Source organism: Vidua chalybeata, chromosome 5, assembly GCF_026979565.1.
Source record: "Vidua chalybeata isolate OUT-0048 chromosome 5, bVidCha1 merged haplotype, whole genome shotgun sequence".
In the NCBI taxonomy this organism is placed as follows: domain Eukaryota; kingdom Metazoa; phylum Chordata; class Aves; order Passeriformes; family Viduidae; genus Vidua; species Vidua chalybeata.
This window is the reverse complement of record NC_071534.1, coordinates 25,002,774-25,026,738: the sequence shown is the minus strand read 5'-3', so window position 1 is coordinate 25,026,738 and position 23,965 is coordinate 25,002,774. Positions and strand designations below refer to the sequence as shown.

Sequence of the window (23,965 nt, the reverse complement as noted above, 5' to 3'; positions counted from 1 at the left end):
CTTGAGCATGACTGCTTAGAGTCTGAGAGGTTTCACTAGTCTGATGAAGCTTTTCCTTCACATACAACTTAAATGTGCCATTTCTTGAAGTCATCCCCTTGTCTTTTACACTCTAGCAAGCAGAACAAGTGTAAATTAAATGGAAGACACATGAAATCTTTATAAAGCCCAGTGTTTCCCCTAGCATGAAAGTTCTTTCATTTTAGAGTGGAAGGGGTCTTTACTTTGTACTGTATTTTCCCCACCAGAAAATGAAGAAGAACATAAATTTTCCTCATGACTTGAATTTAGCTTAATCAGAGCCCCCTGCTGATGTAACGCAACCCAATGAGATTTTTCTTTTTTTTTCTTCCTGTTGAGCTGCTGCCCCTTTTCCCCTCCTCCCACCAATTCAGGCAGGAAAACAAGGGAGGAATTAGACAGACAGAACTTACTATCTATCAAGCTCCAACTTCAGACTGGGCAGGATAACATTTAAAATATAAAAAGCAAATTTTATGAAGCCTTTTCCTCCCTGGAGACTTCCACAAAAATATTCCTTGTTTGTCACTGAGAATGAACCATTTTTCTCTTTCATTTCTGCTTTCTGTCACATATTTCATTTTGGCTGCCCCTTCTGTCTTTCAGCTAGGGACCTAGGCTACTTAACACAGAATCACAGGTAGCTCAACAACAAAATGCCTGTATTATCTTTCTTTTTTTTTTTTTCCTAGTCTGTCAGGTAATTGCAACTCTAAAAGCTTTTGCATATTTACCACAGAAACATGTCTCCCCTGGAGGATGGGACTGTCATCAGGTAGAATATCTTATTTAATAAGCCTCTTCTAAGGTATAAACTAGGGCTGGGCATTTTTCCTGGCCTCCTTCAGAGCAAAGGACAAGCAGATAAAGATCAGCTGCTGCAGTGCTACACTGTCAAAGTTCCTGTTCCTGTGAAAATTAACCCTCTCCAAGCTCAGAGTTCAGGTAGGCTTTGCCATTGTGAAATTAATGAAGTAGGAAAAGGGTCTGTTATTAACTCATGTTGTTTTTTTAAACCCCGGTCCTCACCATGTATAAGACAGATTTCTTCTCTATTTACAAACAGATCAACTACCCTGTTTTTTTGTAACCCATCTGATGAGCTGTGGATGCTGCCAGTACTGATTTGCATTAAATCCGTCATGAAGGAGGATCGGATTTTCTCTCTTTGTCCCTGCTTCACAGAAGTACAACAACAAAAATGTGGTCTGAACATTTCTAAATTCAGCTGCTATCTAAAGACAAATTCCCTTCACTCCCTTCTCTATTTCCCCCCATCCCTGAAGCAGCAGTAGAACTGCTTTTCTCAGTCCCTATGATGCTGAATCAAGCTGACTGGTACCAAAGAGAGGGTCTGAGAACATCTACAAGAGAGACTTTGTGTCTTGGAGTCAAGACAGAGGGTGAGGAGTCCCTGCCAGGGGTTATGAAAAGAGGCTGCTCTGATGAAACTGTTCAACAGGCTGAAGAGAGATATACCTGGTTCACACATTTCACTTCAGGCACACCTGTGCTGAGGTCACAGCTCCATCCTAGCACGTAACAAAGCACTGGGAATGGGAATCAACAGACAACAACAGGTCCTCACTCCAACACCAAATCACTGACAATGCTTGCCTGGAGGAGAGCTGACAAGAGCCAGCCAGAAGACTCCCATTGACTAATCCTTGACAAACCATCTTCTGCATCCATACAGTTTTCCTGTGGGCCAATCTTACACTTGTCCCTGGTTTCATATATGAGTACTGACTGGAAGACACATTTGAGGTATGGATTGACTCTTTAGGTTAAAGTAATTCTGAAACCAAGAACCTATATTCATTGACTGGAATGGAAATGTGGACATCCCCTCTTCTGGAAACAGTTCCAGAGAGAACAAACTGATAGAAGTGAAAGACTTTCTAAACTGTAACTGGCAAACTCTATTTTTGCAACACTTTATCATTATTTACAAACATACAATGGTTTTCAATGCAAGTAACTCCAAGAGAGGAGTTAGAACATCATTTTTTCTTATCATCAGCAAGCCATTCTAAGAGCCATCTCTGTTTAGAATTAAGGGATGACTCTCATTCATTTAAATGAATGTAAGAAAATTCCCGTAGGTAAAATACTTCTCCTAGTAGTGTTACATGAGCCCAGTCTCTTACCTGTAGTATCTGGATTGAAGGTAAGTAGAACACACAGCCTTAGACACATGGCTAGCTGAACCAAAGTCTATGACCTTGACCCTATATGGCTGTCGGGATGGGTCTACCAGCATGATGTTCTCTGGTTTGAGATCAGCATGAATCAGTCCCAGGCTTTTCAGCTTCATTAGGGCAGTTGCTACCTGCTGGAGAATTGGTCGAATGTACTTAAGGGGCAAGGGACTGAATTTATTTTGTTTTAAGAAATCATAGAGGTTCTGCTCCAACATTTCAAATACCAAGCATGTGTGATTCTTGTGCTGGAAGCATTCATAAGCACGGACAAAGTTGTAGTCATCCGCGCTTTCCGTGCTCAACCGAGCCAGGATGCTCACTTCAATCTGGCCTTGCCGGGCATAAGAAGGGTGGTTTTTTAGGATCTTGATAGCCACAATCTCATTAGTGCCACGTTTCCAGCATTTGACTACTTGTCCGAAGGTTCCACGGCCAAGAAACTCTAACACTTCGTATGTGTTGGTCATGGAACAGAGCACCTCATGTTGCACCAGCTGGTAATCCCCTTCACTGTTGGAGCCACTGTTTTTGGAAGTGGCCGTGGAGGTGGTGGCGGTGGCTACAGTGGCCCCACTGGCATTGTTCTGAATCATTGGTGGATGCTCCTCGATAATCTGCACGCTGCTTGTGTTCTCAATCTCCTCACTCTTGCGCTTAAGTCCACATTTTTGGTAGGTGTCCAGAAGGCTCACAGTGCTGCGACGCATCAGGTTGTGTGGCCCGCCCAGTGTTTGCCCAGACACTGCAACCACACCAGAAGTGCTGTTGGCAGATGTAACCACGATGTGCCCCGTGCTTGCTGGGAAGATGATGGTCTGCTCGTAAGGGATGCTCGGATTGGGGATCTGGAGGGAGGCGTTGACGGCTGCTGCGGCGGCTGCTTGGGAGGACTGCACGTTCTTGCCCTGGTTGTAGACTTTGCTGTGTGTGCCGTACCCAGTCATATCCCAGTTCGAACTCGGCTCCACTTTCAGTTTCTTCACGCTACAGAAGGCACTTGACTGAAGGGTATGAGGAGAGAAAACTTGCACATGCGAGGCCATACCTGCAATACAACATCAGAGTGAAACCACTGTGTCAAGATGCCTTCCCCAGCTTTTTTTCTTTTGCTCAGTGGCATGAAAGGGAAATGGGATACAGGCTATAGATACATTACACACACATACAAAAAGCAAGTTCTTCCAGAAATATGTATTCCACACAAGTAAAATATTATGGTCTAAAATAAATGCTTACCCCAGATTGAACTATACTAACAACATTCAAGATTTCTGCTCTCTTGCTCTCCCCCTTTTCATTTTTAATAACAGGAATGTACATGTTATTTTTACCTCCTCTGCCTAAAGAGACTCCTATTCCCATTGTCTCTAGGAATATATCTAGCTCTCTGGAAGAACTCATGTCAAATACTGCAAAGTATTCTGATACAGAAGCTAAATCTCAAATCCTCAGGCTCATCCAATCCTAAGCAGTTTAGTGGATCTGACTTAAACCCTCCACTGTATGCCCATAAAACCACTGTGTAGCTTCTGGCCTGCACTGAGAGAAGATGGGACCAGGAGATGGTACACTGTGAGCAAATGGAGGTGCATAGATAAGATAAAGTTGAGGAGCCGGAACAGAAGAAGATGATGTTTCAGATTGCTTGCCAAATCTGTGAGTGGGAATTATGCACAATGCTAGTCTGTGCTCAGGGACACTGGAGATGGGAGTTACACAACATGAGCTTCACTGTGTGCTCTCAGAGCTCTGAGATTTATAAAATTGTGTACATCTATTCTCATTCACAGTGACAATACCATCACCGGGAAGCAGATCCCCTGGAAATGAACAGCATTGTTTATGAAGCAACATACACATTAGCATGTGGCAAAATTAGCTCCTAATATAGCTTTATTTTTACAGGAAAGACAAAAACCTATTTTAATGCAAGCTTATTTGGTTTCAGAAGAGTTAATGATCTTCTAAATCTTTTTAAAAAAACCCAGACCACCAAAAAACAACCCCACAACCTCATAACCAAAGTGAAAATAATGCATCACTGAGACAGACTTACTGAAGGATTCTGAGTAATATTCCACTGAAACAGAAAATGTGCCTATTCAGAGAAAAAAGATGTGGTGCACGGAGAAGGGGACAGCTAAGTCCTGACTTGCTGCCAGCTTTCCCTGCCCAGCATAGGGATAGTACTGCTGGGGCAAACATTTTGTGAAGAACAGAAATCCATGGAGACTTCTGGGGAAGGAATCAGCACCCGGCAGGAGTTAGAGCAGAAAGGCACAGCCTCCTTCACCCTCCTATCTGTCATCAGTGTTTCTTTTTAATAAACCAGAATGACTAGGGAAGAAAAAGACAATATGCTGAGCTGGCACCATTATTGAATTATTAAGCGCAAACATAACCTTGACTTGTTTTCAACTTAAAAAAAGTTAAAAGCTGAATGAATGCTTCAGTAACAAAACCACAACAAACTCTGCAGTGCACATGGACGACTTCTTCATGTGGAGACGTGACAGTATCTGACTTGGCCTCCTCACACTTCACTAGTCCACGTTCCTCTTCAAGAGGTTTTCTGGAGCTCATGTGTACACAGACACATTCACACACATGCATGCATAAACTTACTCATATAGAAAAATGTGAATGTCACTCCGCACTCACAAAACTCAGTAGTCAAATTAACAGATCTAAACACACCCAGCACTCTTTTTCCACTTAATTCCCAGCAGCCCAAAGGCCAGGAGAGGCTCAGGAGAGGGGTGCTGTGGTGAGCCAAAACCTACCACGAGCAACTACTCAGACGTAACAGGCCAAGCAATGTCTCCACTTTGTTTCAACACCCCTGCCTTCACCCCTTCTGCAGTGATGAATTTCTGAGGACAGAGCAGATGCAGAAGAAAACCTCTTCAGGACACAGGGGGAAACCCTCACCTAGGGTTGAACATGGTACACAAAATCCCACTGGTCTCAGTCTAGCAATGAAGCCCTGCAAATCACAGCATGCTGCCCTCTGCAGACATGACCCCTGTCTCTAAGTGGATTTATGATTGTTTGCTGTTGTTCCTTTTAACTCCATTACCCCCTGCTCCCCCATCCTCCTGGGCAGCAATTTCCATGGTCCCTGCAACTGGATACTCAGACTCCTTGATAGAAGGTACTAGAGACGTACTTTCTCTCCTCTCTCCTTTCCCCAGGGCAATGATGCTGTCACGAATGCATGTGGCGGGCAGCAAGCTCAGAGAACCACAGCAGTGCTACTCAACTTGTCATCCTGGACACAAAGATCGTGTGTGAGTGAGCCAAAACCGTGTTTGTTTTTCCACAGATTAAGAAGAATCACGGTGTTCCTTCTAGTACAGTACTGACCTGCCTGGAGAGAGGGGGTGGTTTGATGTATGTTTTCCCCCTGGACGCAAATAATATGGCAGATGTAATTGGTAACATATTGTGGACCTAGCAGAAGTGTAATTTATAGTTTTATGGCTTTCATTCCACGGTGTGCTTGAGCAATCTCTCTTCGTAGAAAATGAAAAGGGAAAAAAACGACTGACGCAGAACAAGGAGAGACGTTCTTCTTGCACTCTCCTCTAAAGATAACACCAAAAGACTGAGGCATAGCAAATTAAAGTCAAGGATGTGAAGCACAGCAGTTGCAACTTTCTCAGCGCCACTGTAAAAATCAGGATAATCACCACCATTAAGGGACAGGCTTTCAACTGGTGCAAACTGGCAGGGCTCCACTTGATATCAGCTGATGCTAAAAACAAGGTCAGCAGTCACTCAACATTGTCAATGTCAGATGGCTGCCTGTGCCCTTTGGTGAAACGAGTTGTTGTTAGGGACTGGTTTCCACATCAACAACCAGCCCCTTGCTGTCCCTGAAACACTGCTGGCAGCCTCAGCAGAGGACAGAAACATGGGATAAACACTGATTCACCCCAAAAATGGAGGGGATGAAGGAAGCAGTGCTTCTGTGGATAAAGCAAGGACTTTGGACTCTTCTGTTGCCAGTGCTGCCCTCCTCAGAGGTTACATCTCATCACAGAAAAGGTTTTTTCTTTTTCTCTGAAAAAAGAACTATGAAATCTTCTTCCTTACATCCAAAATTATTTTCTCATGTTTGAGGTTTCAAGGGCATGCATTGTAAGGAAAATAACTCAGTGAGTTTTTCAGCATAGTCTGATACCAAGAAATTGCAGGCTGATTGACAGCTTGGTGATGGGAAAAGGCGTCTTCTGCAGAAAAGTAATTTTTATTACAAATTTTCCTGTGCAGTTAATGCGAGAAAAACACAATCCTAAATTTCCTGAGGACACAATAAAACTGTGCTGGTGGCATGTTGTTTCTTTCAAAAAGGATTTTTGCTCCATGGCAATAGCAGGAATAGTAATAAATGTGAATAAAAGTTGGTTTTGTTACAGGAATCAAATTCCTCATTACAGCCTGTAATATGATTTACACCTTCAATGTTTTGATTACACAGGCTGACAACAGATTGCCACAACGTCCACGAGGAAACAAGCCAGCAGTAATGGGGTGATCCACACCAACCAAGCCCAATGCACCAATGTCTCCGAGGCAGTGGGAATGCCCCTGGGGAGCATTCTTGCTCCTGGGGTCTTGGAAAGACAGAGAGGCCATAAGCTGCAAAGGGATGGAAAAGGGGATGTTTCACTTGGGAAAAGTTCTCTTAAACCCCTATTCACAGGTCTGACAAGAAACCTCCTGTGCAAGGCTGGGCCTCTCATATCACTTCCCTTCTCTGCAGGAAGATCCTAGCAGTCACCTTTTTGCATTTTGCATGGAATGTCCAAGGCTGGCACCTGGCTTCTCATCTTTTTGCACTCTGCCAGGAATGGAGGGAGTGAGGATACTTGGCATGAGCAGCTTCACCCACTGAGCATTCCTGCTCACCTGAAGCCCAGCTCAGCAGCCCCACCTACACCACCAAAAGCTTTGGCTGGGCTAAGCCAAGTGGCAGCTCCAACTGAGCTGGTCCCTGCCCTGGCATGGGTGCAAGGCAGGCCTCTATTAGCCAGCCAGGATGAAGCCAGGACGCCACAACAGCTAAATACATGTCCTGAAGAGTATAAGTCTAAGTTTTACATCACCCCTGAGCATGGTGAATCTCTGGGCTGGGAGCAGAATCAGGGTTGGGCACCATGCGTTAAATAAAATTGACAGTTCCTTTCTTTAATAATGAGTTTAGTGTAGTCATTTAAAGCTCTCACAAAACTGATAGTAACTGGATTTAATGGGGCCTTCCCTGTCCTTGATATGACTCACATAACTCCTCATAGCATCTACATGAGCTGAAGTAGGTAGGGTGCAGCCAGGGGACAGTGTTAAAACAGCTGGAATTACTTTTATTTAAAGACTTGAGGTTTTTTTGTTCCTGAGAACTCCTCCCACGTCAGCTTTCACTTAATAATAATTTAGCAGGTGCTATTTACAATTCAGATGGCCCTCTTCTGCATGCACACACAAATCACGCAGCCGCCTCACTTGTTCTTCTAACAGGTTTCAGGAAAGCAAATGAGGTAAAGTTCCTTATCCACCCACGTCACCCCAAAGGGCAAAAAATACACTTTGGGGGCTAAAGAAGAAACAGTTTGAAAGTCTCTGATGTTTTCTTCTGGTTTACTCCCAGCACTTACTGCTGATTTTTAAGCGTGGCCTTTGAGGTGGCAAGAGACCAAGCCGGTGCCCTGTATTAAGAAGGAAGTCAGACCTTCTGCAGTACCTGCAGAGCTGCCACTGCTCTGTAACCAGAGGCTGCTTCCTGGCTGCTGCCAGAACGACAGTGCCTGCTTGAAAAATACTGTAGAAAGCACATGGCGTGTGTTCAGCATATAAATGATGCTCGCAACACAATACTGAAATAAGTATCTTCAACTTCTCCCCAGAGAGGCGCAAGCCTGCAAACCCATATACACGCCCAGGCTGAGAAGGCAATGAAAAGAGGATCTGCCAGGTATGGCTAATGCATTGCACCTTCAAAATAGCCGTGTCTCAAGCACAGCACTCTTCTTCACAGTGGCCTCTGTGTGGATCCTTTTGAGGCATTGTCCCCAGCACCACTGCACTCTCAGAACCTCCTGAAATTTTGTGTCCCTGGAGGCTATACAAATTCTTTCCCTTGTGCTACCAAATATTTGGAGACAACCTCAAAGCAGAGCTCAGACCTCAACAGCCTCAGCTCCTTCCTGTTCCTGGTGAGCCTAAGATGTCAAGGGGGCCTTCGTTCCAGGTGAAAATTTCCCTGCCTTCCTGTTCTGCTTTTCCTGTCCTGCTAGTAAAACCGTCTCAGACTAATTAGTAGTTTTCTAAATGTAGTGCACAGCAGTTCCCAAAGATGTAAGATGTGACAGAGCACGTTTCCTGCACTGCTCCAGACCTGGATTCACATGGCTCCAACCTGCCATGTTTGATCCATGTCTTGTGGCCAAATGAAAAAGCAAGACCTCCCAATGCACAGAGTAACCATAAACAAATGGACAAAGCTAAGCATCCATCTCCTTCCCTCTCATCCCCACCCAAAAAGCACATCCCTCCAGTGCCATGGCCAGGGCACTGTCATCATCATAACCTTCAAATCCCTTATCTCCCTGAAACCCCAACTGCCCTCCTATATATCCCTCTCCTGCATTTACAGCATCAACAACCCTGCCTCCTGTTTCATTCTGTACATCATTACTTTCCTTTATAAGTATGATGGAAATTATCAACCAGGACATACTTGGTACTCTTAAGCATGGAGGTGGTATAGGCAGTTACTCCCTATCATGGCCTGATCAGGTTATTTTGGCATGTGGCTCAGGATACTGCTGTTTTTCCTCACAAACAGTCTTTATTCCCTTCCTCACTCTCCCTTTTAACTCCTTAAATCCAGGGCAAATTATCTGCTGGGTACTGAAAGCTTTCTTAGCTGTAATTTAGAAGCATTACAATTCTTATTCATCCTTTTGCAGTGGGCTCAGGGGCAGATGAACCTGAATAACAAGGAATAACAAGCTGTGGGCTCTTCGGACATATCCCTGGTTTTAGGCACATGAAGCAAAATCTCAGGGACAAATACATACATTTACATTTGAATACTTTATTACACCTCAGTGCAAGATTCTTTCAGGGTCACCTCCATCTCCCACTGGAATGAACTGCAGTAATGACAAGATATATTACAGATTTCCTCAGTTAATCACACGACTAGTTTATGTTTCACATTATAGTTAATTAACTATGCAACACCTGAGAACACAGGTTAAAATATACCTCACCAGGGGCTTTCCCGTCACTTCCCTGTAGATGCTACAGTAACTGGACCTGACACCAATTTCTAGGTCTTGGTGTGAGAAGGTCCAGCAGTCCAGTCCGTGCTCCCCTGAACTGAAAGATAACCCCTAGATACCTTCTTATGGGAAAACTCAGCACAGTTGGAATAGTGCAAAACTTCTCTTCAGGATACCTCAGTGTTACTGCGTGGGAAGCAAATGAAGACAGCAAGTGAATACAATTTAATAGTCTCCAGCCTCGACAAAACAGAGCTAGACCTCAGTAAGCAAACACCCTTCTCCATAACTGTCAAAGCTGACAGAAAGACTGTCACCTCTACAGAAATCATAAAATGAGACTGCAAGCACCCTACCAAGATGTCAAAGTGCTCTCCGGACATAAAGTGAGAAACCTAGGAGTCTGAGGTGCCCATGTCAGGTCTCTGGAGCTTGAGAAGGCAGATCATAGCCCTGCCAGAGGTACCTGACTGAGCAGCAGCCCTTCAAGCCAGAGAGGACTTCTGGAGTCCCAAGATCAAAATGAGGTGGTGAACAATAAAGATGGAGGCAGGGGCAGCACCTGAAAGCCTCCAAGGTCTGCATGAATTTGTGAAGGAACTTCTGCACAATGTAAGCATAAAGACATTTTAGGAAAGTGGGTGTCAGTAAAATCAGGAAGAAGTTTTACAACCAAATGATCAGTACTCCCAAGAGCCTCAGAGGAGAAGAAAGTCTGCTTGGGAGTCAGAGATGGGATGAGAAAGAAAGAAAAAGATGAAATAAGACAGGTGGGATTGACAGAAGCCCTGCTTTGAAGCTTTATCTTTGGAGGACACTGAAGGATGTCTAACAAATGCTATGCTGAAGAAATCCCTTGGTCAGATTTCTTGGAGAGAGGCCCAGCAGAGCTGAGGCAAGTGTGGAATGCTTGGCTGGGGCTGTGCTGCAGGCTGCTGGGGAACCCACGAGCAGCACCACATCTGTTTAAAGAGCTGAAGACTGCGGCAACACCCACATCACCACTTAAAATGAGGCATGACATGATGAGGCTCCTATAATGCCATGCTTGAATGAGTTCCTGAAGCACTGGGTACAGCCAGAGGAGATGGGGAAAGCAAGCTACCAAGGAATGTTTCCTCATCCTGAAATCTAAATGGAGCCAGATGAGTCCAAAAGCAGTTACTCACATCAATATGCCAGGTAGGACTGTTTGGCAACATCACAAGTGTTCTGGGCACCTTCCTCCTTCCCATCTGTCCTCCACCATCACAAAGTGGAACAAACAGTAACCACAGCATTTCTACAGCACCCAAAGCTCCCTCTGTAGAGCTAAACAAGACAGTCTCTGCACTAAACATGAAACTGGCCATAGTTTGCCTTGTAGTCCAGCCTAATGTCTGAATCCTTACATTTAACCTCCAAACAGGTCTGTAAGGCAGGAGCCTCTAGATTCCAACAAGCTCCATCTCTGATTGCTACCTGCTAACAGAGTTACATCCTGAAAGCAGAACTGAAAGAAGGATGATCTTGGCATGGCTCTGCTTTCGAGGCAGCATGGCTCAAGTCACTGCTGTTCATCTTCCAAACAGGGGCTGACTACAGTACTCCATCCTACAGGGAAAAGAGAGGACTTTCTCAACCTTCCTGACCCCAGACTTCACTGGCCATCCTACCTGGCCCTCCATTATTTTAGTTCCGGGAAATGGTACCAAGGCCTCTCATAAAGGAACCAAAACGAATCACTTTTCCTTTGCGGCTCTGGTTGTGCCCCCCTCATGCACACAGCAGTGGCACATTTGTGTCTTCCCACAACTGCCTAGTGGAAAGGATATTTTGGCTTCTTCCACGATGGCTGTCTCTCCACCTGGATGACTTTCCACCTGTAAATATTAACTTTGTCATGTCAATGACGCCAACTGGCCTGCAAGAGTGATGAAACCACAGGGAATGCCTGGCACCTTGCATACCTTACTTGTTAGAAACAGTACTACTTGTGAAGGCAAGACATGGGCAAGGTTCACTGGAGTCTCTGGCTGAGCCTCTCACTCCCACAGGATTTTTTCCTAACTGTTTTATTTGCGAAGAGGCCACTGAATGACATTTAGCCCCTGCTTTGTTTACGAAATCTGAAACTCAGACCAAGCTCTAGCTGAGCTGAAAACATTGGTTTGCCTATTCACAAGGTCCCTTCCTTCACTGGATTTCCATCAGGATACAGACTTGTTGGAGAGAAACAAGCCCTGGTGAGGTCTGGATGAAATACACAGGATCTGGCCTGCAAAGGAAGATGAAGATGCAAGGAGAAAGGTGGAGAAGCTGGGCACAGGACTCTGCCAAAACAGAAAATTGAGACAGATTGACCTGTTTTGTTGACCTCCTGACAGCCACATACCACCTTCAAGTAAGAATGACCAAACACAGGACCTACAGTACCCTCAAACATTGAAGGTGTGAGGTATTTTAGGAATTTTAGGAAGAGAAAGGATAGTGCAGGTTGATCACCTGACCTCCAGTTTACAGAGTTGCAACAATTCTACAAATAACCTGCCTTCCCATCATCACACCTGACCGGCACAGACAAAAGCCTTCAGTTCCTCAAGAAAACACCTTGAGCATTTTTCACCTTGTCTTCCAGACTTTAGGGCCAAGAAAAGATCCCCAAAGTTACGGCCAAACAGTCAGAAACCTATTCTTGCTGTCACCTGTGGCTTTTGGTTTGCATTCCAAAGTAGGGTTATGAACCCAGAAATGCATGATGTGAAATGGGCTGTGAGCTGGGACCGGAACAGGCACAGTAGGACTGAGCCAGCTGGCCCAAAGCAAAAATCACCATGGAGACACAGGGTGCAGGATTGGGATGTGGACTCATTTCTCCCCAAAACACCTGTCTCTCTTGGTCCATTCACCTTTGAGACTGGTGAGCGGCTCTCATATGAGACACAGTTATAGGGAGCTGCTGCAGCCTCCATGAGAACACAGTGTGTTGAAAGGTTTATCTGTGGGAACCAATGATTCTGTTTGCTGTATTTGGGGTTGTACTGACCTCTGTCATACAAAACACACGGTCACACTCAGGCACACATAGACATGTAAACACTTGCACGGCCAGATGACCCATGAAGGCAATTAATCTGATAATCTCCAAAGGAAATGAGTGACGCTACCCCAAGCAATCCCACAGAAGTGCCTCTGGACACTTGCCTGCCCCACTGATGGCTGGCTTACTGGGGCTGGTGCACGCCTGACCTCCCACTGTCTTCACATCAACTTCATTTTTAAGCAAGGTCTAACAGGACAGAGGCCAGATCAGCATACAGAGAAGAGGCCTGTTTGGCCAATGAAGGACAGCCTAGGTGATGTACAAAGCTCTTGCTTACACAGAAAACCCCCCTGATTTAGGCATGAGGATAAACTACATGAAGGATTTCAGAGCCTTGAAGAGTAAACATCCAGAAGCTCAGGAAAGGCTATCAACTTGAGAAAGGAGGATATAAGGCCCTTGTGCGTGATGAAGAAACTCAGGGACAGCACTAACAGCCTACTCCCCCTCAAAGCTCTAGAAGAAAAGAAATCAGTCCAAGGGAAGTCATTAAGAGAAACAAAACAATAAAAATCTCCACCTGTATCACCAGAACTCCCTGGCTACTATCAGTCTCTCCCCCAGGTTTCTCTTTTGCGCTGGATATTATTATTTATTGACATATGTATTTACTCAGCTCTGCAGTGCTTAACACCATGGCTGCTGGGCTTCTTGCACTGTCAAAATTAGAGCATGACAGGAGGGGAGTGAAGCTAAAAGTGGAGATCCAGTATGACACAGGTCAAATGCCTTCTGCACTGGGGACCCCACAGCCAGCCCTGTCCAGCTGGGACAATAAACACTTCCTTGGTGTAACTTTGCTCCAGATCACTCAGTGCTTTTGAGAGCTTGCACAGCACCCTGCAGAAACCCAGGCACCAGAGCACACCTCAGGCCCTGTTCAAGTGCTGACCATGAGTTTCCTGCTGAAACCAAACCTGCAGAACCAAAAATCCACAGTAGAAAGGAGAGATGGCTGCAGATGACAAACCAGCTAAAGGGACTGTAAAGCCTTCTTCTCATTCCTGATGCTACATTTAAGAACTGACGTGTCACTTTGTGCTTCCAGCAGCATGCAGCCACTTGCCCAGCCTCTTCAGAAGCATCTTTTTGGCACTACTACAACTGTTTTGCAGCCATGTGCTTTCAACTCAGAACATTCAATTCTTTCCTTTTCCTACGCAATGAAATGAAAGGATTCAGCTTAGATGCAGTGGGACAATGAGTTCAGAATCACCAATGTGTTGGTGATGTTGCAGCCAAGCTGTCCACAGTCACACTTATGGGTTTTGACTAACGACGTAAGGGAAGTCTAGCCAAAGTGAATAATGGGGGAAAGAAGAGTTTCTGGGAAAATAGGCTGTGTATGATTTTCTCACAAGGAGCAAATATACCACTGTTCCCACAGGTTCCAGGAAAAAAAAAAAAACAGATTAGTAACAACTTGTGGTGAAATCACAAGAGCCTTCAGGAGGTCCAGGAGAACACTGGGCATCTTAGCTTTGCCATAGTCATGACTAGGGGGTAAAATGGCCTGTGGTGGGCCTATGGCTTTTGTTAGAAAAATTGTGACACTCCCAGCAAATGAGAGGGGGAAACTGCCATTAAAAATAAAAAAAAAGAAAAAGAAAAAAGAAAACAGCCAGGGGAATTTAGTACTAAAAAGTCCTGTGAACTTTCATCAGACCTTATGTACTCAAAACTCATTAAAAGTTTTCCAACATCCATATGGATGAGAAGTAAGAAGAGACTGAAAACTAGATTCAGCAGAAGCACAATAACTGTGGAAAGAGTTTCAGTGGGAAGCAGCAAGTTTACACGTGGTATAAATGCCCAATTAATTCCATGTTTGCAGTACTCCTTTGTGGACACAGTCCTTGGTTTTGGTCATTTTTCATATCTGAAAATAGTCCCACTTCCCTCTTTAGTCCTTCCTGGGCTAATGGGAGACTGAAATGAGTCACCAGAGGATCAGCTGAGTCATCCAGCCAAAACTTGGAAAGCAATACAAAATGCGTGGTCATCACATCCTCAACTAAAATGTGGATGACGGCAGCACCCCTAGCAACCCACCATGCATTAGGCAGAAAGGGTTGGAGACCAGTGACACTATGAGCTGTTACTCTGAGCCAGGCAGAAGAATGCATTAAATGAAACCAGGACAATGCAAACAAGAGCTGACAAACATGACCAGAATGCAGCCCATTGGAAAAGGAGCTGGGGGTGCTGGTTGACTGGCAGCTGAACATGAGCCAGCAGTGGCTTCAGGTGGCCAAGAAGGCCAGTGGCATCCAGATCAGAAACAGTGTGGCCAGCAGGATCAGGGCAGTGACTGTCCCTTGGTGTTTGGCACTGGGGAGGGTGCACCTCAAATCCTGTGTTCAGTTCTGGGACCATCACTACAAGAAAGACACTGAGGTGCAGCATATCCATAGAAGGGCAATGGAGTTGGTGAAGGGTCTAGAGAGTAAGTCCTATGGAGACCAGCTGAGAGAGCTGGGGTTGTTTAGTCTGGAGAAGAGGAGGCTCAGGGGGAACCTCATTACTCACTACAACTACCTGAAAGGAAATTGTAGCACATTAGCAGGGGGTCGGTCTCTTCTCCCAGTCAACCAGCAACAGGACGAGAAAATGGCCTCAAGTTGTGCCAGGGCATGTTTTCCCTGAAAGGGTGGTTAAGCATTAGAATGGGCTGCCCAGGCAAGTGGTGGAGTCACAATCCCTAAAAGCATTCAGGAAACTACTGCAATGGCACTCAGTGCTATGGTTTAGTTGGCATGGTGGTATCCAGTCACAGGCTGGATTCGAGGATCTTAGATGTCTTTTTCAGCCTTAATGATTCTATGGTCACTGGTCCTGCACCTGACACAAAGCCCAAAGCCAGTTTCCCCATTCCAGAGGCATTAAGAAAAAGGGATGGCCATCTCCATCTTCCAGATCATGAGCTATTCCTAGCCCAGTTTCCAACTTCTATGAACCAAAGTTCCAATTCATTCAATTCCTCTAGCATATCATCAAATCTTAACAAGACCTATTTCGATATGCAATCTCCCTGACAACCAAATAACTGTGACCTTTTAAAAACACAGGTCCATATTTCATTTTTATGTCTATTATCTGCAGAACAAAAAGGAGTGGGGCAGTTTCTTTCGGGCAGAGAAAATGTATTTACCAAGCAGGTTTTTTATGGTGATTACAAAAGTTACACAATCAAATTCAGGACAGTTGTTCTCTTTGTGCTGTCATGGAAAAACAACCCCAATTCACAAGGGCTGGGTTGCACTGCACAGCTGCTCAGGGAACCCTGCTCCTGCACAGCTCGCTGTCACCCTGCAGAGCTCATGCCACAAGCCACAGCTGAGCCAAGCATGGAGGACCCTGAAGCACCAGGGGGTTACAAGAACAGCACAAGTGGCACATCAATAGTACAGGTCCCCCTGTGGCTCACCCAGAAAATCCACTGGCTGGAGGCTCCCAGTAACATTTCTTTCACCTGGTCAAGCACCAGCAAGTGCTGCTCAGGGACTACATGCGAAATGGCACCAAACAGGTTTTCATGAAACTGCTCAAAATTTCCCAACTAATGATGTCACTCCTGTTTTGTCTTGATTCTTCCCACCAGCTCATCCCTGGGTTTCAGCAAGGCCACAATGTATTCAACTTGCTGTGCCTCTTTTTCCAGCCCTCTGCACTTTCACTCCGATTTCCTTTGCCAAAAAAATAAAAACCACTTTCAAAAAAAAAGGAAAAAGAAGAGCTGAAAGGTTCAGGTGGGCATCAGTGGATGATGAACTCCACAAGACAGAATAATGCTTGACATAAGCAGGCATAACTGGTATAAACTGGTGTAAAAAACAAGTTTAAGTGAAACTCAGGTAAAAAGATACAGAAGCTATTAAAGTACCTAAAATCCATGGGGTTTTGATCCCAGAGTTATAAGAACCTGGTATTATTTAGTCTTTTAAAGGCTCACTAGTAGAGACTCTGAGCTGTTGAAATGTTAACTTATTCCATGCTCTGCAGAGACAGAAAATAAATGTGAAACTGGATCCTGACAGCACCATTAAATCCCAAAATTGACCCTCCTGCTTTCTGCTCTGACTGCTCCAAAGAACATGCTATTCCTGGAGGAGTTTTAAAAAATAAAGCCCAACCAAGTGTTCTCACGTCCTCTCCACTTCCCAAAGCTAAGGCAAGGAGCTCGCTCGAGTGGCCCTCCCACACACATCACCCTCTGGGTCCTGGCACTTGCAAAGAGATCTGCCCTGGCCCCATGGGCTGGCCTGGCACCAAGCACGAGCAGAGCAGCAACCGCAGCGCGCAGCTCAGCATGCTCGAGCTACAATAAACCTGTCAGACTGCGCGAGACATGAATCATATGGACTGCCACAACAGCAACCCAGTGTGTGCTAAAACAAACAAACAAACAAACAAACCAACCTAAGACATCTCAAAACACAGATGTAGGTAAAAGGCACTCTCCTGAGGCTGCCAGTGAAGTTATACTACAAGGCTTCCTGGAAAAATATACTCTCTCCTGACTTGTGACAACTCAGAAATGCTTCAGCAGAGCTGTAGTAGGGAGCCACAGGAAAGCAGAATCAACAGGACTCACTAGGAAACTGGAGTCTGACCAAGCAAATGCCTGGGTTTCCCAGGATGCTAGAAGTGAGAGAAAACACCTGTAGCAAAAGCTCATCGGTCACCAAGGGATGTGGCTACAGAGGTTGCTCAGGGTCTTTTGGAAAACACATCTCCAAGTGCACTTAGTCAGCTGGAGGTGCTGCTTCTCTCACACTGGCCGGAAAGTTATGCAGGAGAAACAAGAGCATCTTTTCCTGCTTAAGGTTTTCCTGTCGTCCTTGGTACAGCCATGAAACTGAAGCATGGAAATAATGCTACAACTGCATCTGAGGGACTTGCATGCTGCCTCTGCCCTTCAGGGCAGCCTTGGCAGTGGATGACTGCTCTATCCATACTTGTGGGCCATCAGGGCATACCATTTCATACCATGAACCTGTGACTACACTTCGGATGTACATGTATTTTTCACTTGTATCACTGCAATACAGTCAGTGAGTATAGTGACCATTTCTCCATCCTGTTTTCCTCCCTGCTATTTAATGATCTTGAGGTGTCGCCTCTTAAGCCACAATCCTCCAAACACTTGCAGACACCACTCACCTTCCAACCACCAACTGCAAGGCTCTGAACCATGAGATTAATTAGGCAGACAAAAGCACAGGGGGAAGGTTTATGGCCAGTCTGTTTGCTTTTCCTGGCCGATTCAGTCAGAGACTTCAGCTTTTCCAGGTGACAAGTGTCTTTCAAGACAGTGTCTGCATCACAAAATATTCTATAAAATCTTTATGTAACTGTTCCCCTAGGACTGCTGGCTAGACCCTCACACTACTGCCACATGTGCCTGTGTCTGAGTTTAAGCACATGAATTGTCTGAACTGACTTCATCAGGACAACTCACGCACTGAAAGCCCACTTCATGTGTAAACTTTAGCAAGAACAGTGCATTAATCATCTGCACTTGGGTTTTGAAAGGGAATTTGTGTGGGAAAAAAAGCAAAAAAACCTCCATATAACTTGTGGATACAATGCAGGTATCCAAGTGATGCATTAATCTAAATTAAACCACTCTCCTGCACTCTCCCTTTTAGAAAAGCAAGTTCTTCTCAACAAATGTATAATCTGGAGTTAACTGCTGTTAACTGATTTCAAAAGAAATCCTGTGGAAGGTGAAGTTTCCAGTACCTGTGCCCACTCTACAAGCAGCACACTCAGAAAATCTACATTTGGTTTTCTTGCATATTTTTCCTTCCCTTCCTTCTCCATGACTAGCAATATGCATAGAAAAACATTCTCTCTGCTCTTGACAGAGTGGCTGCTGCTGCTGCTGCTGCACATTCTCCACCTGGAGTGAAAATTCTCCGTTGTCACGGCAGCCAACAGTGATGTCACAGACTGAGTATTGTGACTTCAGCTGGAAAAGGAGCAGTGGGAGCAGATGAACTCTGAAAACAAAGATATTGTTTTGGTGTAAACAGCTTTCAAGGAAAAGAGGGGGAAAAAAAGAAGGAAGTATATATAAACATCTGACAATTACAGTTTTCTCAAAGAAGTATAAATATATGAAAAATAGAGTTCTCTCTAGGCAAATATCTCGAAGGTCCAATTAGGTACTGAAAGAATTGTCATTTTGTTTCTGTTCCGTTACGAAATTAGACCCTTTTAGGTTTTGAAATACATGTTTTCTATTCTTTTCTTTTCTTTTCTTACTTTTGTTTTTAAAACCTACTTGTCTGGTCATTGTCCCAGAATAAGCAATCAGCATTACTGTGTAAAGAAATAAGTCTCAGGAAATAATGCACATGTTTCCAAATGTTTCATTAATCCACAAGCAACTTGCAAATACTGCTGTCTGTCTTGACAAACCTTTCTGAAAAGGTTTGCAGAAGAAACCTTGCAGAAGAAGGGGGAAATACTGGTAGGACTTCAGTCACCACCTTCTCAGGGGACATCACAAATAATAAGCAGTTCCCTCCCCAAAGTACCCTAATGATATCCTAGTTTTACAAAAAATTATGCTTGAATGTTTTTTTTTTGAATTATAAACTTGCCATGCACAGTCAAAATTAAAAAGAAATATGGGGCATTTTAAAGAGAAATTCCACAGGGAAAAAGCAACTGTGAAATAGCCAAACATCAATTATGAAAACCATATCAAGAAGAGGCTCTTATGCACAGGCTGAAGGGTTTAGGGATTTCAAGAAAATGTGCATCCTAGTTTGACTCATAATGTAGGCAGAGAATGAGCAACTTTCCTCAACTTAAAAACAGCTCAGTGAGTATGTAACCCTTTAAAGTCACGGTATCTATAGAACTTTCTTGTATCTCAGAGCTCCCAGCTGATGGCAATCTTTGCTCTCCATGCCCAACTCCTCCACAGGATTGGAGTGACAGGCTTACTTCCATCCTAAATTAGTGCAGAAGAAACAGCTGATACTACTGTGGCATGGGCAAACTTCTGAGGTGTGCACCACAGGCACCCCAGAACTTGCTCATTGGGGCCATTATCACTATCCCAACTGCAACCCTTCAACCAGAGCCTTCTCCTCCCCTGCTGCTGCTCATCATACAACTCAACAGCCTGTGGGCAGCACTGCTTCCTTCTACCTGAGCAGAGAACACAAATGGAAGGAAAGCAAAATGTAACAAAGTGAACAAAGGCAGAGAGATTTGGGGTTGATTCTGATTGTAAGTCAGGTCTGGATCATTTTCCCAAGCTTAAAAATTATGGTCTCATGAGTGTACCATCTGGGACTTCCACAAGGCAGGATCTGGGAGAGGGAGCAACCAGAGCTGGGAGTACCCAGAGTAAAGTCAGGAAACGCCTTCTCACAAGACCCAAAGAAAAAGCAATGGCATAAACTTGTTCTTCCTTAAAATAACTTGCAAGTCTGTTGGTTTGTGGCACTGCTGTTTAATGGTACAGAGCATTATTAGAGAAAAACAGCATAAACCAGACAGTTGTCATAAGGGAAACAAGATAGCTCAGTTCATTTGTGTTCTTCCTCCGACCCTGAACTTCTATCTCGAGGGTCACACTTGCTCCTACACAGAATGTCTGGATAGAAGGCTTCACCAATTTTCCTCTCTGATGACAAATGGCGCCAAACGCTTTCCTGTCTCTTCTCCCAGGAGCAACAGCTGTTTATTGTTCCTCATTCCCACTCTGCATGACCAAACAACTATACAGAAAACAGAGATAGGTGAAAGCAAGACTATAAAAGCTGCAAATCAAGAATGCAAGGCTTAGGAAAGCTCAGCTTTATGGCTGCCTGTGCAACCTTCGACCCTCTTTCTTGCCTGTGCACCATGACAGAGCTGTTAATCACATAATCACAGGCTATTTTTCCACAGGACCTTGGCCTCACCCAGTGCAGCAGGATCTAGGATGCTTACCTGGTGAGCACCCAGTTACTATTTCATCTTCTCGGTGCTGTTGGAGGTGTGGCCCCGAGACTCATTTACAGCATACCTGCCACGCTCTGCTCTGCAGACAGAATTAGTAATTTACTCACGGCCTTTCCTACAGTACGCATCATTAGAGTAACTTAATGTTTCACAAACATAAAGGAATGTATTTTTACACTGCCCTTACAAAGTAAGACGCTGTATTATCTATACGTCATGGGCAAGGAAGCAAAGCACAGGGAGATTAATGTGAAAATCTTCCACTAGTTTTAAATGCTTAATTGAAACTCTTAGGTACAAGTCCTTCAGAGATATGTTTTACCAGTTGAGGCTGTGGTGACAATGATTTTTTTGGGCTGATGCTCTCAGAGATAGCAGAAGTGGTATCCCTGACACACCATTCAAATTTTACTGGGTTGTTAATGTGGAGGCTTTCTCATTTCTTTGTACATTTGTTATATTTAACATGCAATCAAAAATTCAAGAGAGGTATAAAAGAACTGTTTTCTAAATATGCATTCTGAGGCAGATAGCTGGGATGGAAAATTTCTGCCTGGACAGTTTAAGTTTAGTAAAGTTGTGAACAATTAAAAATTAAGTTCTTAAAATAGGGAAGCTGTTGGATGGCCTCAATGGCAAGTCATTGCCATAACACATACACTTTTCTTTCTCTTCTTGATAGTTGAAGAAACAGATGTGACACTAACAGTATCAAGTCAAACTGAAATCCAAACTGCAACTAGAACTTTATTTTATATCCTGGCTCTGTTCAGATAAACAAGATCTATTTATTTTTAAATTTAATGCACAACAAAGCCTTGTTAGTCAATTCCAAACAGGGATTTCTGCTTAGAGCGTAAGCCCCACCTTTCCTCCTGTTCTCTCAGAAAGAGAAAGCAAGTGTCAGGCACTGCAGGCAGCACTGGTCATAAGCTGGATATAGGACAGGCAGATGGACAGTACTCAGAGGTAGTGAATCTTACATTGGTATAAACTGATCCTTCCCCTGATTATTTGCAGGGACATTCACAAATTCCTATAAGAAAAAAAAAAGCCTGTCTGAAAATTTCAGGCAGTGATTTTATCTCTGCTGACAGCGGGAAAGAAAGACAGACAGACAAAAAGACAGACGGTGGGGGGTGGGAATAATTCAACCAACTGCTGGTGCCAGCCTTCTTCAGAGCAATGAAGTAATTTTAGAGACACTTCTGTAGGAGCGTAAAATCCAGCCTTGCAACTGTGCACAGGACTCGGGACACACAGACACACACAGACACACAGACATAGACACACGGCACTGGACAACAATGTGAGACAATGTGGGAGCTGGCAGAACTGGTTCCTCCATCACCTTGTGACCATGCAAGGACAACACTAGGATAACTCTCTAGCTAACAATTCCTCTTTGCCACCCAAGCTGTATTCATGGCAAATGGTGTTATGAACAGTTCCTTCCCCTGATACACACCATATCCACACGGAGAGGAACAGAGACCCAATTTTTCTGAAAACTCTCACCATATATCCCTGCTTTTGAGCTAGTCATGTCTCCTGACTGCACTTAGACTAATTTAGTATTTTTAATTACAGAGGGATTTACAGCACTGTACTACAGTGCTCTCTTTTATTATACCCACTGTTTCTGCTGAATCTGGGTACACTCTACATACAAAGTTGCACATTAGACAAATTACACTGCACATTAAGTAAATCTCTCTCTAGAAATAGGATTAGATGGAGAGGCAAATCTTCCTCATTCCTAGTGCATAAATTAATATCTATAAAATCAATATAAAGAGCTCCATATCAATTTATGAAAAAATAGTTTAAACATACTCCACAATTAAACAAATTTATGTAGAAGATGCAGTCTTCTTTTCCTATTTTGCTTAATAAATAAAACAGCTGGTCCAAGGAATCAGGTCAATCAGTGTCTGGAAAAAGCCCCATTAAAGCTGCTATATAACCTAGTTTCTCAAGCTGCATAAGGCATCCTAATACTGAAGAAGCAGAAGTCCATGCAGAGACAGCACGGATGGCTCAGCTTCTGGCTCTTCAGGGTTATGGAGGATATTTATCACAGAGCACAGTAGTAAGTGAGGTATCTTGCAAAGATCTAAGGAGATAGGCTCTGAAGGACCACAATAAAGACAACAGGATGCATCCAGACCTGTACATAAAACAGAGCTAGTAGTCTTGGGCACCTAAATCCAGGTCATCCAACATAAGGAGATGGTAAAGGCCCAGATTTTCACATTTGCTCAGATCCCCTCAAAGCTAGCCTGGCCCTGCTGCCACAGTGGGTGATAACACCTCTTCTCAGGGCACTCCACAGCTACATGGTTCCATCCCTCCCATGTCACGTGGGAGGGCGAATCCGGCAGTGCCCAAAGCTGTGGGTGTGTTTTGTGGGCACAGAGCCTATTCCAGTGCAGGCAAAAACCCCACAGCATCAGCCCTCCTCCTCCTACACAACACACAGCACACAAGATGCAATGCCCAGGCCCTCCTCACCTTGGAGAACATATATCCAATAGGTTTGAAAATATTTTGCAAAAGATCTCACAATCCACATCCTATAGAGATAAAAATGGAGCCAGAAAAAAGTGACTTGCCTAAGGTTTAAGAGCAGGGCAACATCAGAACTGGGAAATGAAACTTTCTCGTCCACAAACCTAGGTTTTAGCTTCTTACATAAGGATTCTCTTCCCTCATTAAAAAACTAAAAATGGGAAAAGAGGAAGGAATATTCTGTAGACAGAATGAACTTCACCCTCAGAGGACTAACGACCTGATATACTTTTTTCCCCTCCTCCATTTCCCCTGATAAAGTTACAGTAACTTCAAGGACTATCCTTCTTCCTTGGTCTGCTTTAACCTAGTGTGTCAGGTCAGCATCCTTTTCCCAACCACCTGAAGCCAGAGACCATCCTTCCAAGAGAGGAGATTACCTTCTTGCTTTCAGTCTCTCTGGACATCCTTGCAACATCCTGGACTGAGACTACTCTGCTTTCTGCATCGTGCTGAGGGACTCCAAAGTCCTATCCACTCATCCCAGCCCATAGTACGTGGCAGCCCAAAAGGGTACCCTGGAGGTAAAACCTGGTTGTTCTCTATTAATTTTTCATTTCAAGAATGGCTCCAGGGAAAGGAGGGAGATATAGGTCAGAGACTTTGGGGGCTGATTAGTAACTCTATACATCTTCCTTCCTTTTTTTTTCCCCTTCAATTCTTTTTTCTCTTCCAAATTCAGAAACAGAGGGTTTTCCCTCCTTATTTCTCATTTACTCCTTGAGCATCATTGGAATTAGTCAGCAAACTCCTGCTATTTCCTCACAAGCCCCTGACACTTGCAGAGTGACTAACCTTCTCTGCACACACTTTGTTCTAATAGTTGCATC

At 44.3% G+C, this 23,965-nt stretch overlaps 1 protein-coding gene and 1 long non-coding RNA gene across 2 annotated transcripts in view; one reads left to right on the top strand and one right to left on the bottom strand.

Moving 5' to 3' along the window:
- The window catches only part of HIPK2 (homeodomain interacting protein kinase 2), a 127,887-nt gene that overhangs the window by 82,641 nt on the left and 21,281 nt on the right, over positions 1–23,965 (bottom strand). Inside the window, exon 2 of the mRNA XM_053942704.1 lies at positions 2,172–3,270. Within this exon, the coding sequence (XP_053798679.1) occupies positions 2,172–3,270 (1,099 nt within the window). The remainder of the gene's footprint in view (positions 1–2,171; positions 3,271–23,965) is intronic.
- LOC128788015 (uncharacterized) lies at positions 1,656–5,866 on the top strand. The gene is made up of 2 exons (XR_008430930.1): positions 1,656–1,788; positions 5,420–5,866. It is a non-coding gene; the product is annotated as an uncharacterized LOC128788015 (long non-coding RNA).